This window comes from Protomyctophum bolini, assembly GCF_963924005.1.
Source record: "Protomyctophum bolini genome assembly, chromosome: 3".
Taxonomy (NCBI): domain Eukaryota; kingdom Metazoa; phylum Chordata; class Actinopteri; order Myctophiformes; family Myctophidae; genus Protomyctophum; species Protomyctophum bolini.
In genome coordinates, this window is record NC_137864.1 from 43393561 (window position 1) to 43409414 (window position 15854).

Below are 15854 nucleotides of genomic sequence, written 5' to 3' on the forward strand. Positions count from 1 at the left end.
TTAGATATGAATTCAAACGGGGCAGGCATTTATTCACATGGATTAACGTCAATTAGTTTGGGCCCCCAAAAAAGGACAGACTTGTTCATCTGTACATAGATCGTATTCTTGCTGAACAAAAAGCCATGAACTTGGCTCATGATCACACAGGACAAAAAAAGAATAATGTCAGCCACTTGAAAGCTATATCATAGTGATATTTGAGTATTATTTGATAAACGCTCCTGAGGCAAAGAGTCATTCAGTAACTTAAACACATGGTAGCGTGTGTTAATATAATTTGAACTTTAACTTTAACTTGAGGTGGTTGTATTTTTTCTCTTGTACTGTATTTTGTCTATTTTGATATTCTTTTGAGCCATTTAGATCCTGTGAAACATGACCTTTGACATCCTGTTTCTGGTTTGACATAAAGTTTGACCTGCATGTCAAGATACAATTCATTCCCTGATAAAGTAGGCAGGCTTTATATATATTTTTTTCCTGTTTTCTAAATGTTTTAATTAAAACCTGGTACATTTGTCTGGAATTGCATTGAAACATTTAATGGTATTCCACACAAATGTTACATTTATGGGTCAAAAGTTGATCTATTGCTTATCACGATAATGTGGCAAAACGTTTCCATTTAATTAAATTGATAACAATTATGTGCACAGTCCCGAGTAAAAACCAGGAAATGTCACCCTTTCAACTGACTGATATTCTGACATGAAGTTCCTTGGGAAAGTGCAGAGTTGCGACACCATTTGTTTTCCTGCAACATAATGTTGACACACAAGTCAAAGGCCAACGTGTTTTATTGTACATTAACAAAGTGATTAAGTGGCTCAAGTGTATTTAAAGGGCAGAACAGCCTCCTCACATCACTCCATCCCAAGCCCATACGATACCACAGCAGCAGGAGCTCATATTAATCTGAATCTGGTAAGAGATCTACCGCTTTTGTTTTTAGACTTTCCATTAATCACTTTTTACATTTGTAATATTTTCAAATAGACCGAAAATAGCCAATCTACTATAGCTCTTTAATGCATCAATCTGACACGTTGTGAGCTTGTAGAGTTTTTGCTATATGAATTGATAAGCACTATCATCTTGAATCATGAATTTCGAATTATCTCATCGCCTCACTCCAGGTCATCATTCATTATCATCATGAGGTCTCTCCTGCTCTTCTCTTGCTTCGCCTGTATGGTGTTCTCTGTCAGGCTTGCCACGGGTAAGACATGCAAGCACATGCAAAGAAAGAAAGATTTGTACAGGCATTATTATGCAAGTTATGGGTGAAAAGTATATAAAAGCATAAGCATGTGAGTTTATTTGGTTAAATGGGCCCTTCTCAGAGACATTGACTATACTTGGTTATCAGCAGGTAGACATGCCTAGCAGAAACATTCAAATCCAGGAGACTCAGCATCGCTGTGGGTTATTGGGGTGGACACAATTTTTGTAGTCGATAATCCATTTTCAATCTTCATATTGGTCAAGAAAGAAAGAAGGTAAAACAGTGCGCATGCAGTTTGTACACATACGCACTTGTTGACTTGACTCGACTTACATGACTTGACTTGACTTCTTGTTTCCTCAGTTGCTCCTTTAGAGGCTCGTGTTGTGGAACACAAGGTGTTTGGGACCCTGGCTGCCCCAGGTCAGTATCCAACTGTCCTTAATTGTCTTCTATAGCCTAATGTATGCACCAATCAGGTTTCCTCTGCAACTGCCCTCTTTTTTTTCTTTTTTTCCCCCACTGCTATGACCAGGTGCTGGGATTTAAAAATCCTAAACTTTTGTTAAATCCTGAAAAGTATTTGTATTTGGTACAGAGCAGGAACAAACTACTGAGTGAATAATGGATAAGGATGTGAATTAAAAAGGTTATTCAATCACACTTTATGGGTGATTAAAGTGTATTCAAATAATGACTTGACACCGCCCACACACCCATACCCCCCAAAATAGATTTGGAGAAAAAAGGTGAATTCTGTCCAAATTCAAGCTCACAACGCATCACAATACGACACATTGTGAGCTTGTAGATCGGCTATTTTTGCTATTGACGTACAATAAAATATATAGGGTTTAGTAAGTTGAGGAAGGCTCTAAATTGCTATAGGCCTACTGTCTGTCTACTTATGTTCATATTATCCACTATGTGGAGATATAGGTAGGATTAAAGCGCTGGTATTCAGGATCTGCTGGTTGTTCCATTACATTATGATCCAATGAACTCCTTGGGCAGGTGTTATTATTAAAAAAGAGGGCACTTAGTTCGTTATCATGCCAATGTTGTTTTGCCTGCTGTGGTGTTTCAGAACAAGAAGCTGAGGCTGCAGTTCCTGCCTTATTGCAAGGTGAGGTTTTTGATACAAAGGTTCAAATCAGCTGTTTAAATCCTATACACACCAGACCGGCATATGCGTTATTTTTGAGGGGCGCTAGGCTCTAGCAGCCCCTCCTATATACAGCTTTAATGTTTGTTTTTCCTTAAACAAACATTATAAACGCCATTGACATGGACACAGTTTAATGTTTGTTTTGTCTGATAATTACGTCATAAAAGATGTACAGTATGTATAGTGCCCCTCACTTGTGATTTCTTTTCTCTATATTTATTATGTTCATTGTCTTTCCAGCACGTTTAGATTTCTGTCTTGACGGCTGGCAAAGCTTCCGTGGTAACTGTTACCTCCTGGTCAACAGCCCAGAGACCTGGAACCGTGCGGAGGTAAACCACCACAGCAAGAAATCATGAAGTAAAACGTTTATACCACAACAGGATAACACAGGATGATTGTGTGCACTATTATTATTATTATTTTATATTTGATAAAAGTCAGTCAAATATTGCATGTTGCAATGTTGAAGAAATGTTCAGCATGAGTCACTTATATTATTTTGGGTTAGAGTTATGGTTAGAAAGTTAACAATAGCAACAATACAATTGCTTTTAATAGCCACACTTTGCTTTCTGGTGTGGAATCACTGTAACACTGCTATGATAACTGGATTATAGCCACTGAATCAAATTGATGAGTGATGTTCTCCATTATAACATTTGGATGATGTAACTCATTGTTGTTCATTTAACTCTCGGGAGATTTTAAATGCACCTGTGGTTCCATTTGTACACTTTCAGAGTCAAATTAACACCATGGAGTTTACTCTCTCTCTCTCTCTGCAGGACTATTGTGGAGGGTTTGAGGCCAGTCTTGCGTCGGTCCACAGCTTGTGGGAGTACCGTTTCCTCCAGAGGCTGACTCAGACTGGAGGACACAGCCTGGCCTGGATGGGAGGCTACTTCTTCCAGGTTAGATCAAAGTTCAAAATGGGCGCCACACAGTGTAACTACTTAATATTCACCAAAACCAGACCAGAACTCCCACCACAGCTGGACTCAGGCAACCAATTAAAACCTTTAAAACCACTATGTTAATGCCATATGGCAAGTATTTCATCAGTCTAACTGAGTATAACCTCTAGCTTCTGCTTGTTTTGATGTTTCTCAGCCGTACACATCAGTGGATATAGTAGCAGGAAACATTCATTGTTAAATTAATTCACATTTTGTTCTACCAAGATTCACAGTTACCAGAGCCAGGAATTCACGTCTGGTTCTAACATCTATTGGAGTTAATTTACACTCGTAATGTTAATAATCTAACGCATCTGCAAGCTCATAACATGTGCGATGAGCGATGATGTATAAATGCAGTGGTGGACATAGCCTTTTACTGCTTCGATTCTGCCCCTTATACTGCAGGGCAGAATCGAAGCAGTAGAAGGCTATGGACCAGAGCTATGGTGCACAGTAACTTAGTATGTACTCATCAAGTACTGTACAGTTTTTTAAGGTATTTGTACTTTACTTGAGTATTTCCAATTTCTAATGCTTTTACTTCTACTCCACTACATCTCAGAGGCAAATATTGTACTTTCACTCGACTACAATTATTTGAAAACTCACAAACTTGTGAGCTTTCAAATTGAATGAAATTTTGAAAAGGGACATTCTGCATAATGACTACCTTTAAGTACATTTAGCTATGCCAAATTATTTTGGACTTTTACTCAAGTACATTTTGAATTCCGGGCTTTTACTTGTAACAGAGTAATTCTATATTGCAGTATAGAGGGTATGCGCAGCGCATGCTTAAAGTGAATGGCACATCGAGTGGCAAAACAACATGCAAAGTGAGTTTAACATTGTTTAATGTTGTATAATGCAATCAGATATGACTTTTCTGTGTGGATGAATGGGCTGTCAAGGCCAGAAAGTAGTTTTTTGCCACTCTTTTTGCCACTTTTTGCCACACAGTAGGCGTTCCTGCATAACTTCCTGGTTTGATGATGATGTCAAGTGCATACCCTCTATAGATACTTTCACTAAAATTGAGTAATGTTTCCACTTTCCACCAATATTTTTTTCTTTGCTCTCCCTCGTGGACCTTACTGGTGGATTATACAGTGTCAGTGTACATTATGTGCATTATGTGGTTGAAACACACTGCCATTTTTGCACGCTAATACAATGTACAACACTGAACACACTGACAGTCTAGGTCTAGGACCTTAACTAACATCCATAAGTATATCATGCACATAGTAGGCCTATACATGCTACATACATGCTGCTATGTAGATCATTTGTTTTTTGGTGTCTTGTTTGATCTCCTTTCCCCTTGAACATGGCTTTGCATGCCACACACACAGCTCAAAATGCAAACTCTGTGATCATAATCATACTTTATATTGTTTTATGTCGTGTCCAGGGTGTTTGGAGGTGGGAGGATGGATCGCTGTTTGACTACAACAAGTGGGACTCCGAGGCCTCCACTGAGAACTACCAGTGTCTCCAGCTTAACTCTGAAGGTACAGTAAGAGACTGTGTGAATCCATGCCAAATGTATCCTCCTCTTATTTATTAAAGTGTTTGCTGCTGCTGCTGCTGATGCTGCTGCTGCTACTACTGGTAATAGCAGATTATTATAAGAATACCCCCTTTTGCAGGTCAGAAATAATCTATTTCATTTCACAAAAACATCGCCACTTTTCAGGGTCTATTTCACACACTATCCCCTTCGTTATTGTGTTATGATACTGTTTTATTGTATTTGTTTGTGATGAGTTCTACAATGATGATGATGATGATGATGATGATGATGATGATGAAGATGGTTTTCTGCAGGGTCCAAGGGATGGTCTAATCATGGCTGCGAGATGCGATTCCCATTCATCTGTGAGCTGAGGTCCAACTGCTGAGTTGATACCAGTGCAAAGTACTTTGACTACTACTATTATTAATGCTGCTGCTACTAATACAGTACTACTACTATTACTACTGCAACCACTATTGCTTCTAGTACAGCTCCAGCGGTAGCTGGCCTTGTTCATGTCATTCATGTTGATGCGTTGTGATTGTATTTGCTCTAGACAATTATATCATTGATATTAAATTAATAATGTATAGAGGTTATGTGCGTGTCATCATCATACCCGGAAGTTATGCAGGAACGCCTTACTGAGTGGCAAAAACTACTTTCTGGCCTTGACAGCCCATACATCCAAACAGACAAGTCCTATTCGATTGTATTAAATGACGTTAAACGACATTAAACTAACTTTGCCACTCGATTTGCCACTCACTTTATGCATGCACATACCCTCTATTGTTTCCTGTTTTCAATTTTTTGAAGGTCGTGAAGTTGATCTATGTCTTTGTCCTAATTAGATTGCACTTTCTACTCTCAATGATTTTTTACATGATTTAATAAATGTTTTAATGGATAATTGTGTGTGCAAAGCAGGATTATTTCTGAATTAATTATTTTTCAACAGTATGTCTTAACTTTACACTTTTGCATTCTGTGGTTTTATAAACCACTGAAAGCAAAAGGTCACAAACTCCACTCGCACAGTAAAATCCTGTGTAATTCTGAGAGTTAAATGAACAGTCTTTCGAGTATATTCAGTATATTAGTATCGCAACGCAAGGCTACATACATACATACCTATACATACATACATACCTTAGTTACGTCATCAAGAATGGTGGTCCCTTATTGGCCGGTGGACAACACAGACATACATACCCAGCCGATTGCAGTACTTGCGCGCTCTGCTTGCGTAAGTAATAATTCAGTCACCAAACAGATATAGGACCCAAAGCCAAAAGCAAAGGCAGATATAAAGTTCAACTCACTTTATTGAGTAGTAACCTAGTCTCTACTCTCTAATTCTCTGATGAATTGAATAAAGGACCACAATGGAAACAAGCCATAGGTTTTCTTGGGTTTTAAATCCTCTTATAGCAGACCCTGTATCAATTGAACTGTACTTTCCTTAACCTGACTCTGCCAGGGGTGGTATGGATTCACAGCAGCATCTGTGAAACAAATGTGATTGTAATGTGAAGCAAGCAAGCAAGCAAGCAAGCGTGTCTGCCATCTGGCGGACAGTGCACCAAAGCGCCCCTGTTGAAGGGCCTATATAGGTTTAATGTTTGTCTTTAGTTCAATGTTTGTTTAATAAACGCCATTGACAATGAAGGGAAAACCTACGTCCTTTTGTAACTCATTATGTCACATTGTCTCTTAATTGTTAATGGCATTTAATGTTTTTGTTGGCACCGTTTGTTTTACATCACCATTACATCACCTAATCAACATGAGTTATACTTTAATATATTAGCGCCCCTCACTTCACACAGGTGTCATATTGTACACATTTTCCCTTTTGTTATTTTTTATTTATTTAGTATATTAAGTATATTTGTACATCTTTAAATGTTCTGATGAATTTATAATGAAGGCCCCTCCCTATATGTAAACAAGTGGATTTTCTGGTTTTATCCATTTGTATTTACCTGTACTTTCGTTTGAACTGTACCCATTCTACTAACTGTGAATAAAAAAAATCAATCAATCAATCAATCAATCATCAGCCTTGGAATCCTGCGGTTTCCCATTGGTCCACAGGGAGGAAATCTCCTCCCCGTTGGTCATGGACATCAGTCAATGAGGGGCGGGGTTCGTGAGAGACCTCATTCCACGGAGCACTATGATTGGGTGGATGTGATTCATAGAGAGTCGGCGTTCTCCGTTTAAATTCACTTTCAGACCACTGGCACTGTCTGGGGAGTGGAGGAAACGAGTAGAGCAAACAGACAAAAATAATCTATTTGTAAGGTTTCCGTTCCAATTCCCGAAAAGGTAACGTCGTTTTTTAACGAGTTTAGTAGTTAGCTAAAGTAAACGCTGCTAAGCTAAGCTAACAACATAGCACAAACATTTAGACTCTCGTAGAGTCTAAATGTAACGGACCCCGGAATTAAAGGGATGAAAAGCTTTTATTTTGAAAGGCTATGTGGGCAAACAGGAAGCTGCTCGCTCACCAGAGCCATACTGACTGATAAAGACAGCCCAGCATTAATCTGAGTTCCCAGAAGTTTTATTTTTCGCCACTAGGCGGGCGAGAGCCCAGCATCAGTCAGAGAGAAAATGTTTTTTCCCCATGTGCTCCAAACCATGATCATTGAAGGCTAAGCCTAACCTCACCAACAGGATGAAATGGAACACCAAAGGGATCAAGTGAGTCCAGACAAATTAAATAACAAATGAAATGGAAATGGACTGCCAGATTTTAATTATTGATTTCCTGGAGAATGACATGGTCAAGTGACATCATGATATTGGGACACCTGGTAACAAGTTAGCACCTAGCTGGAGAGGCACAAGGTGAATGTCCATTTTTATGGTTATTGGTTTGTGTCATTGTTGTGGGATTTGTTTAGTTGGTATTTTGGTCTGGAGTGATCCTTTCATACTGTTTCACAAATTGTAACTCAGGATTTGGATCCATGCGTCTAGATCCCACCTTATTAACTTGTGTGTGTGTGTGTGTGTGTGTGTGTGTGTGTGTGTGTGTGTGTGGTTCTGGAAAACTATGAAAGTGTAAAAGTTTAAAAAACTACTTTCTTGTTTTTGTAGGTTCTCCAAGGGGAGACGCAGCAACTTGACTGCCTCTGTGAAGAAACTGGACCTGGTCTTGGAGGAGGTGATGGTGCCTCAGCCTTTCCTCCACCTCCTCCTCTGTGGCTGTCATGGAGCCCCAGCCTTCCACCTCCTCTGAGGGCATGGGCTCGGTCTCTCTGGAGGTGGCAGACGAGGAGCAGCCACCACTGAGCACCATGGTCAAAGCGGAGCCTGTAGAGCAGGCCACAGATATGACAGGTACGTCACAATCCCCTTATTGATTGAATACTTTTAATGGTCAGAAATGTGAACGGCTCGTGGTACAGTCAGACGTTAACGCCAAAAGTACTGGGGTTTCGATTGTGGTCCTATGTATTCATCAACATGGTGTACAGAATAGCAATAAATGCAAAACATTTAGTTCAGTTAAATAAAATGAAAAAAATAACAGGCAATGTAAATGTTCCACGTACAATACATAATAAAAAAGACATAAGTGTGATAAACATGAAAAAACTAAACCGTTAAACAATGAGTTTACAGACAATAAAAACAGACAACAGGACAGACACTCTTGCTCTCAAACTTTCCCAACATGTTGTTGTAAATTAAGTGAATTACAGACATTATTTTTTAAATGATAAAAAAATAAAATTAAGAAAACACTTTTTTTCCTTTTTTTTTTCTTTCCAATTTTCTATTGTGCTATCTATTGTGTAGGAGGGGTTAGCGTGCACCTATTGAAATACTATTCGTCTATTGGACAAGGATGGCTTGGGGAGGGACTTAGTGAAGGGCTAATTATGGGAGCAATGGAGACCGTCATGTCCATTTGGCATGGCCTTTGTTGTGTGAAGGGCGATGAGTTATTTTAGCAAATCTTCAGTTTTTACAGGTTTGAATGAGACTGCATATTTTTGAATCCCCTAGTTCCTATGACCTGTCATAGATGTGGCATAAATAAATTACATGTAGACATCGTTCTGATGGCAAAACACAGCAGTTGTGTCACAGCAGTGTGTGTGTGAAGGTTGTCTGTCAGACTGCAGCAGCTTCAAGCATGCACTGTTAAAACGCTTGTTTCAAAGACATTCATGGCTGACAAGACTATTGTCAGTGTGTGAAACACGTGTGCAACACGACTTTGGCTCATTCATGTCATTATGTGAACTACAGTTAATAGTGCAGGCAATCTAGGGTTTAACCTCAAATTGCAACCGAAACTATTTTTGTTTCATAATTATGTCGAACATATCAAAATTCATAAGAATCCAAGGAAAGTATAAAAAAATGCCAAAATGAACTCCTCCCTGTAACTGTTCACATTTCACTTTTATGTTATAAAGGAATGACACGGAACAGCATTTTATAATTCTAAGAATTCTTTATTGTACAAAAATATGTTTCATTACATTTTATTGATGTACTTTAATGGAAGAAATACATATTTATATTACAGAGATTAACCATGTTTGTTTCAAAAACAACTCAAACTCCCTTACACTGTAACTATGACAATCTGTAAATACAAATTAAGTTATTGAGTTGAGAGTCCTCGAGACAATTTCAACAAAAGCATATGTGGACTATGTGTAAGGACTCGGTAATGATTGTAGTGTATCAACATCATATCTACATCATGTGTGTTGAAAATGATCTGTTCAACAGTCCACACAATAGAACACATTGTATTTGTATCCATTCTTCCTCATCAGCAGCTGTCTGGACTCCTCATGCAGATGGAAGGATAAGTAGTGGCACAATTCTGATTGGACCAGCCCGCTAAAACAAAAGAAGAATAAATAAATAAGCAGGTCAATGTAAACTACTGCAGAACACATAGGCTTCACTCACACCTTCGCATCTAGCATACAACATTGATGCATGCTAGATGTATGAAAGGGTTTGTTTACATCTTGCCCCAATGCATTTCCAATGGTTTGACACAGCATTTGTGTTGTATGGCTTTCGGCCCCCTCATACAACACAAATGTTGTGTCAAACCATGTGACTCCCATTGGAAATGCATTGTGAGCTTGCATCAGTCAATAAGTCTCATACAACAAGCATACATCAATCTGTTGTGCACGTGTGAGTCAGGCCATAGTCCAAAACGCTTTGTGATTACCAGTCCTCTGAATGTCAGTGTAGGCTGCGGAACAGCACCACACAAACAATGGGAACAAGCCTTTATGCATGTTGGTGTTTTTTGATTGGTGACACTGTTGTGATTTTAAAATTGCCAATGCAAGTATTCTATTGTATTTCTAGTCTACAACTCCCACAGTTTAATTACACTTTCCAGACCATAGTGGAACTGTGTCTTGTCTTACCCCGGCTGTTGAGATACATGCACTGGTATGCGCTGACACTGTTTTGAGAGTTCCAGTTGCTGTAGTCAACCCGGGTCTGGTCCACCCACTTCCAGCCCTGCACACACACAGGTACAGTGTAAAGTCAATACAACACATTTATGTCACTTAGTTGGGGGACATGTTCGGATCGATGGAGAGGGGAGAACAAATATTCATCTATATTATAATATAAATTCTGCTTGATAACATGGAAGTCATACTAAATGTGACAATGATTCATTCACGTAAGCCTTGATTTAATGAGTAGCTTAATAAAGCCTGACCTGGAAGTAGAGACCTCCTATCCAGGCTGTGCTGTATCCATATTTCATTGTTAATTCCTGGAGGAAGGTGTAGTCCCACACATTGTGGACAGATGGCAGAGAAGCACCCAGACTGGCACAGTAGGCCTGAGAGAGAGAGAGAGAGAGAGAGAGAGAGAGAGACACTTACATTTTTCATGAATTGGCTAAAATGTAATTAAGGTCATAATATTAAATTCCTCATGATGGAAACCCATTCAAGTTAATGTTTTAACTTTTAACAAATCATTTTCATAAAGTTATTCAAGTCAATTAGTTACTCTTGGTTTTACTCATGCTTTTACTTTTACAAAGTGTGAAGTGAGGGGCGCTCTCATCAACGTATACATCGTCTCATTCCGGCCAATCACAATTTGCGTCCTCACTTTTGTCTTCAATGTTTGTGTTTACACAAACACAAAATGGCCATTCATTGTCAATTCAATTCAATTCCATTGTCAATGGCATTCAATGTTTGTGTTGGGACAACGTTAGTGTTACCATGCACCCTCAAAGCTGGACATAGCAGCTAGCGCCCCTCAATAACCGTTTAAAGGGTTTACCTCTGCATTGGACCAGGATTTGCCGGAGGTCACAAACATGTAACAGCTGCCACTGTATCTGGTCCAACCAGAGGGACACATGAAGAAATAACCTGGACACACATTAAGACATTGTTATGATTCAATATTTACATGCATGACAGACAGACAGACAGACAGACAGACAGACCTTGAGCTCCTGTTTCCTGTTCCTCTTCAATAACAGCAGTCTCGTCGTCTGAAAGCAACATCAGTTAAGATTGCTTTAATACTTCATACTTCACCACAATGATGACGCAAACATCACACGATTCTATGAATGGAATCCTTTGAATTTTTCCTTTTTACCTTGAGGGTTAGCAAGTTCGAATTGGGCTATACTTTCAGCTTCCACTGATAGAAGAATAAATAGAAACGAAAACTCACATTAGTGTTCAGATAATGCAGTTTGACATTTGATTCCAATACAATGAATACATTTCATCACATTACATGTCATGTTAGTAGACTTACCAGAGACATAAGGCTGAATGTATTCTTCTTCTGTAGCTTCCAATGTTCCAACTAAAGGTAAAAAAAATTAAAAGCTGTGTTTCTTATTACAATTCTTACATATATTTAGGACTGACTTCGACTGTCATCCTGGCGTCTAAACCAAGCAGTGTTGCATCTAAGCTGTAAGTGAGTAGTTCAGACATACTTGCTGCAGATCTCACACAGAGAGCCACACAGAGCAGGACACTGAGGATGAGGAGAGACTTCATGATGAAGATGATATGGATGGATACTTTCCTTTACATGAAAGGGAAGACAAAGCAGTCAGTGTATTTTTCTTGCATCTGACAACAGAACACTTGTATTACAACATTAATGTGAAGTATAATAGCAATACGAGAGAGAGAGTGTAGGTCTTACCTATGTCAGGTATCAGGTAGATATGTGATGAGAGGTGAAGCCGTTCTCTTTATATACATATCTGAACCCTAAGCCTGCACGTGAATGAATGGACCATGACCATTTACTGCTGTTTTAAGATAATATCATTATCTTAAAACGTTGTCAACTATGCGTCTTTGTATTGTATATCATCTTTGTATTGACTTTGACCTCAGACCGTTCCTAGAGACCCTTTTTTTTGCACGTTTTTAAATTGGCCTCTGTTCTTTCCAATTTACAGCATCTTGTCTTTAGGCTTTGGTGTAAATGCCCTCTTAGCCTATAGCTCTCTTTTGTGTATTTGGAATTGTATTATTAGAAGCACCCAGACTGGCTTTCACCAAATTGCTAAATACTTTAACCGTTAGTTATACATTTTACTGGACATTATTTTATTTATGACTTGAATATGTTTTAAGGTATTAGCTGCACTGGACCTGTGGACACAGGCGGTGCCCCCACGGGAAAATTCATTTTCCCAGATTGTTATCACAGTGACATGTTAGTAAAACGTACAAGAGACCATAAGCCTGAACATAGAGGAGAACACTGAGGATGAAGAGAGACTTCATGATGAAGATGATAATAGAATTCTAAATGGACCCTCGTCTGGTTCTGGCAGACCGGTAGTGTGTGTGCAGCTGGGTGGTGTGTGGTTCTGGCAGACTGGTAGTGTGTGTGTGCAGGCTGGGTGGTGTGTGGTTCTGGCAGACTGGTAGTGTGTGTGCAGGCTGGGTGGTGTGTGGTTCTGACAGACTGGTAGTGTGTGTGCAGGCTGGGTGGTGTGTGGTTCTGACAGACTGGTAGTGTGTGTGCAGGCTGGGTGGTGTGTGGTTCTGGCAGACTGGTAGTGTGTGTGCAGGCTGGGTGGTGTGTGGTTCTGACAGACTGGTAGTGTGTGTGCAGGCTGGGTGGTGTGTGGTTCTGGCAGACTGGTAGTGTGTGTGCAGGCTGGGTGGTGTGTGGTTCTGACAGACTGGTAGTGTGTGTGCAGGCTGGGTGGTGTGTGGTTCTGACAGACTGGTAGTGTGTGTGCAGGCTGGGTGGTGTGTGGTTCTGAGTCTGACAGACTGGTAGTGTGTGTGCAGGCTCGGTGGTGTGTGGTTCTGACAGACTGGTAGTGTGTGTGCAGGCTCGGTGGTGTGTTGTTCTGGCAGACTGGTAGTGTGTGTGCAGGCTGGGTGGTGTGTGGTTCTGAGTCTGACAGACTGGTAGTGTGTGCAGGCTGGGTGGTGTGTGGTTCTGACAGACTGGTAGTGTGTGTGCAGGCTGGGTGGTGTGTGGTTCTGACAGACTGGTAGTGTGTGTGCAGCTGGGTGGTGTGTGGTTCTGACAGACTGGTAGTGTGTGTGCAGGCTGGGTGGTGTGTGGTTCTGGCAGACTGGTAGTGTGTGTGCAGGCTGGGTGGTGTGTGGTTCTGACAGACTGGTAGTATGTGTGCAGGCTGGGTGGTGTGTGTGGTTCTGACAGACTGGTAGTGTGTGTGCAGGCTGGGTGGTGTGTGGTTCTGACAGACTGGTAGTGTGTGTGCAGGCTGGGTGGTGTGTGGTTCTGGCAGACTGGTAGTGTGTGTGCAGGCTGGGTGGTGTGTGGTTCTGGCAGACTGGTAGTGTGTGTGCAGGCTGGGTGGTGTGTGGTTCTGACAGACTGGTAGTGTGTGTGACAATCCAGTTGAATTATTCCTTTGGTACGACGACTGCGGCGACGGGCCCGGGAGAACAAATAACGGGACACAAGACACTAAGGGTTCACAAAGGTTATTACACACACACACACACACACACACACAGACAGAGATATACCGTATATAGCTGGATCCTAATGACGTGACAACATCACTTGAGACATAACAACCAGCTAACTGCAGCAAGCTGACCTTGCTGTCTGAGATGTCTCCAGTAGCTAACTATAAAGTAGGTTACAGTTCAGGCAGTACACAATACATATGAAGTACATTATGTATTCACGTACAAGTACACAACTATGGGCGATCAGATCATAACAATAGGGATGGATACTTTTCTGATACAAGACAGAGAAAAGCAGTCAGTGCATTTTTTTCTTGCAGTCCCCTCTAACTACATATGAAGACAAACCAATTAATCTTATTACATTAATTACACATTTGTTATATTATAAATAAGTGTTATAGCAATGCAAGAATTTAGCTTTATTCTGATTTATTATTTATATTTCATTTTTACCCGATTTTCCTACTACAATAATCTAGACAGAAAATATGACTGTTGTTGAAAAGTAAAAGTCTGGAATGTTGGTGTGATGAGTATGAATGAAAATTCCTGCTGAGTAAAGGTACATTTTTGTGAATTGTCAGATAATTGGTAATCTCTTTATTCAGGCTTTATTGGGGACTGGCATTGAATTGCAACCTTTGCAAGTATGCACAACACCCTGATCAAAGGATCCAGTCATAGAGCATTTATGGTTTCCAGACAATCAGCTATGAAACAGTATATTTTACTTCCTTATGGTTTAGTGTTGATGATAACTATTTGAACTTTGTTTGTTTTTTTCTGATTCATGAAGTTCACCAAGGGCAGTGTTGGAAAATAGAAGAGAAAGATGACATTGGATACAACTTATAGGATCACAAAACATAATAGTTGGGAAGTTTTGCTCTAAACGTTTGACATGAAATTGAAACAGTCTAAAGGGTCTAAAGATCTAACAACATCAGTGTGTGATGTATTTCAACTGCATTTAATAATCCATTCTATCGGCTCCTGTTAAAGGTTCACAAGATGCAGAGTTGTAGTGCTACTGTCCATTTAGAAGTGGGGGGACACCCCGCAAGATGCAAGGTATCCATTCAAAGTGAAAAGATCTCATCAGTGGTGTAGGGGCGGGGGATTTTTTTTTTGTGTGCATGTTTTTTGACGTGTCATTTACTTTTATGGATACGATTAAGCATCGTGAACACTGTTCCTAAATAGACTATACACGTCTGCATGTTTTAATAGTGTGTCTGCGCACGTGCACGCAAGTGCACACAAATGCACGTGCATGTGTCTTATGGGGTGTCCCCCCCCCCACTTCAAAAAGTAGCACTACAACACTGCATCTCATGAACCTTAAACAGGAGCCGATAGAATGGATTATTAAATGCAGTTGAAATACATCACACGCTGATGTTGTTGGATCTGTTTCAATTTCATGTCAAACGTTTAGAGCAAACTTCGCAACTTTTGTTTTGTGATGTGTATCCAATGTCATCTTTCTCGTCTATTTTCCAGCACTGTCCTTGGTGTACTTCATGAATCAGAAATGTCATAAAGAAAAATAAATGTCAAATACAAATACCATAAGGAAGTAAAATATATCTTTATTCCACCTACCTATACAGTTTCATGTTGTAATGATTGTCTGGAAACTATAAAAGCTCTATAACTGGGCCCCTTATCAGGGGATAAGTTGATTGAAGTATTTATTAACATTAACATTTATTAAGATAAATTTAAGATTAACTGGATATTTCCACCGGGAAGCAATAAAACAGCAGTAAATGCACAAATACAAAGACGCATAGTTGACAACGTTTTAAGATAATGATATTATCTTAAAACAGCAGTAAATGGTCATGGTCCATTCATTCACGTGCAGGCTTAGGGTTCAGATATGTATATAAAGAGAACGGCTTCACCTCTTCACCTGACATAGGTAAGACCTACACTCTCTCTCTCGTATTGCTATTATACTTCACATTAATGTTGTAATACAAGTGTTCTG

The 15854-nt window shown here is 39.8% G+C and overlaps 1 protein-coding gene across 1 annotated transcript; it reads left to right on the forward strand.

Moving 5' to 3' along the window:
• Window positions 1–1158: 1158 nt before the first annotated feature.
• LOC308312454 (rheacalcin-1-like) lies at window positions 1159–5262 on the forward strand (the record flags this gene model as incomplete). Its single annotated transcript, XM_080759061.1, has 7 exons — window positions 1159–1222; window positions 1583–1651; window positions 2316–2354; window positions 2637–2728; window positions 3185–3310; window positions 4773–4872; window positions 5189–5262. 7 exons carry the CDS (start codon window positions 1159–1161, stop codon window positions 5260–5262), a joined length of 564 nt encoding a protein of 187 aa, XP_080615187.1.
• Window positions 5263–15854: the final 10592 nt, after the last annotated feature.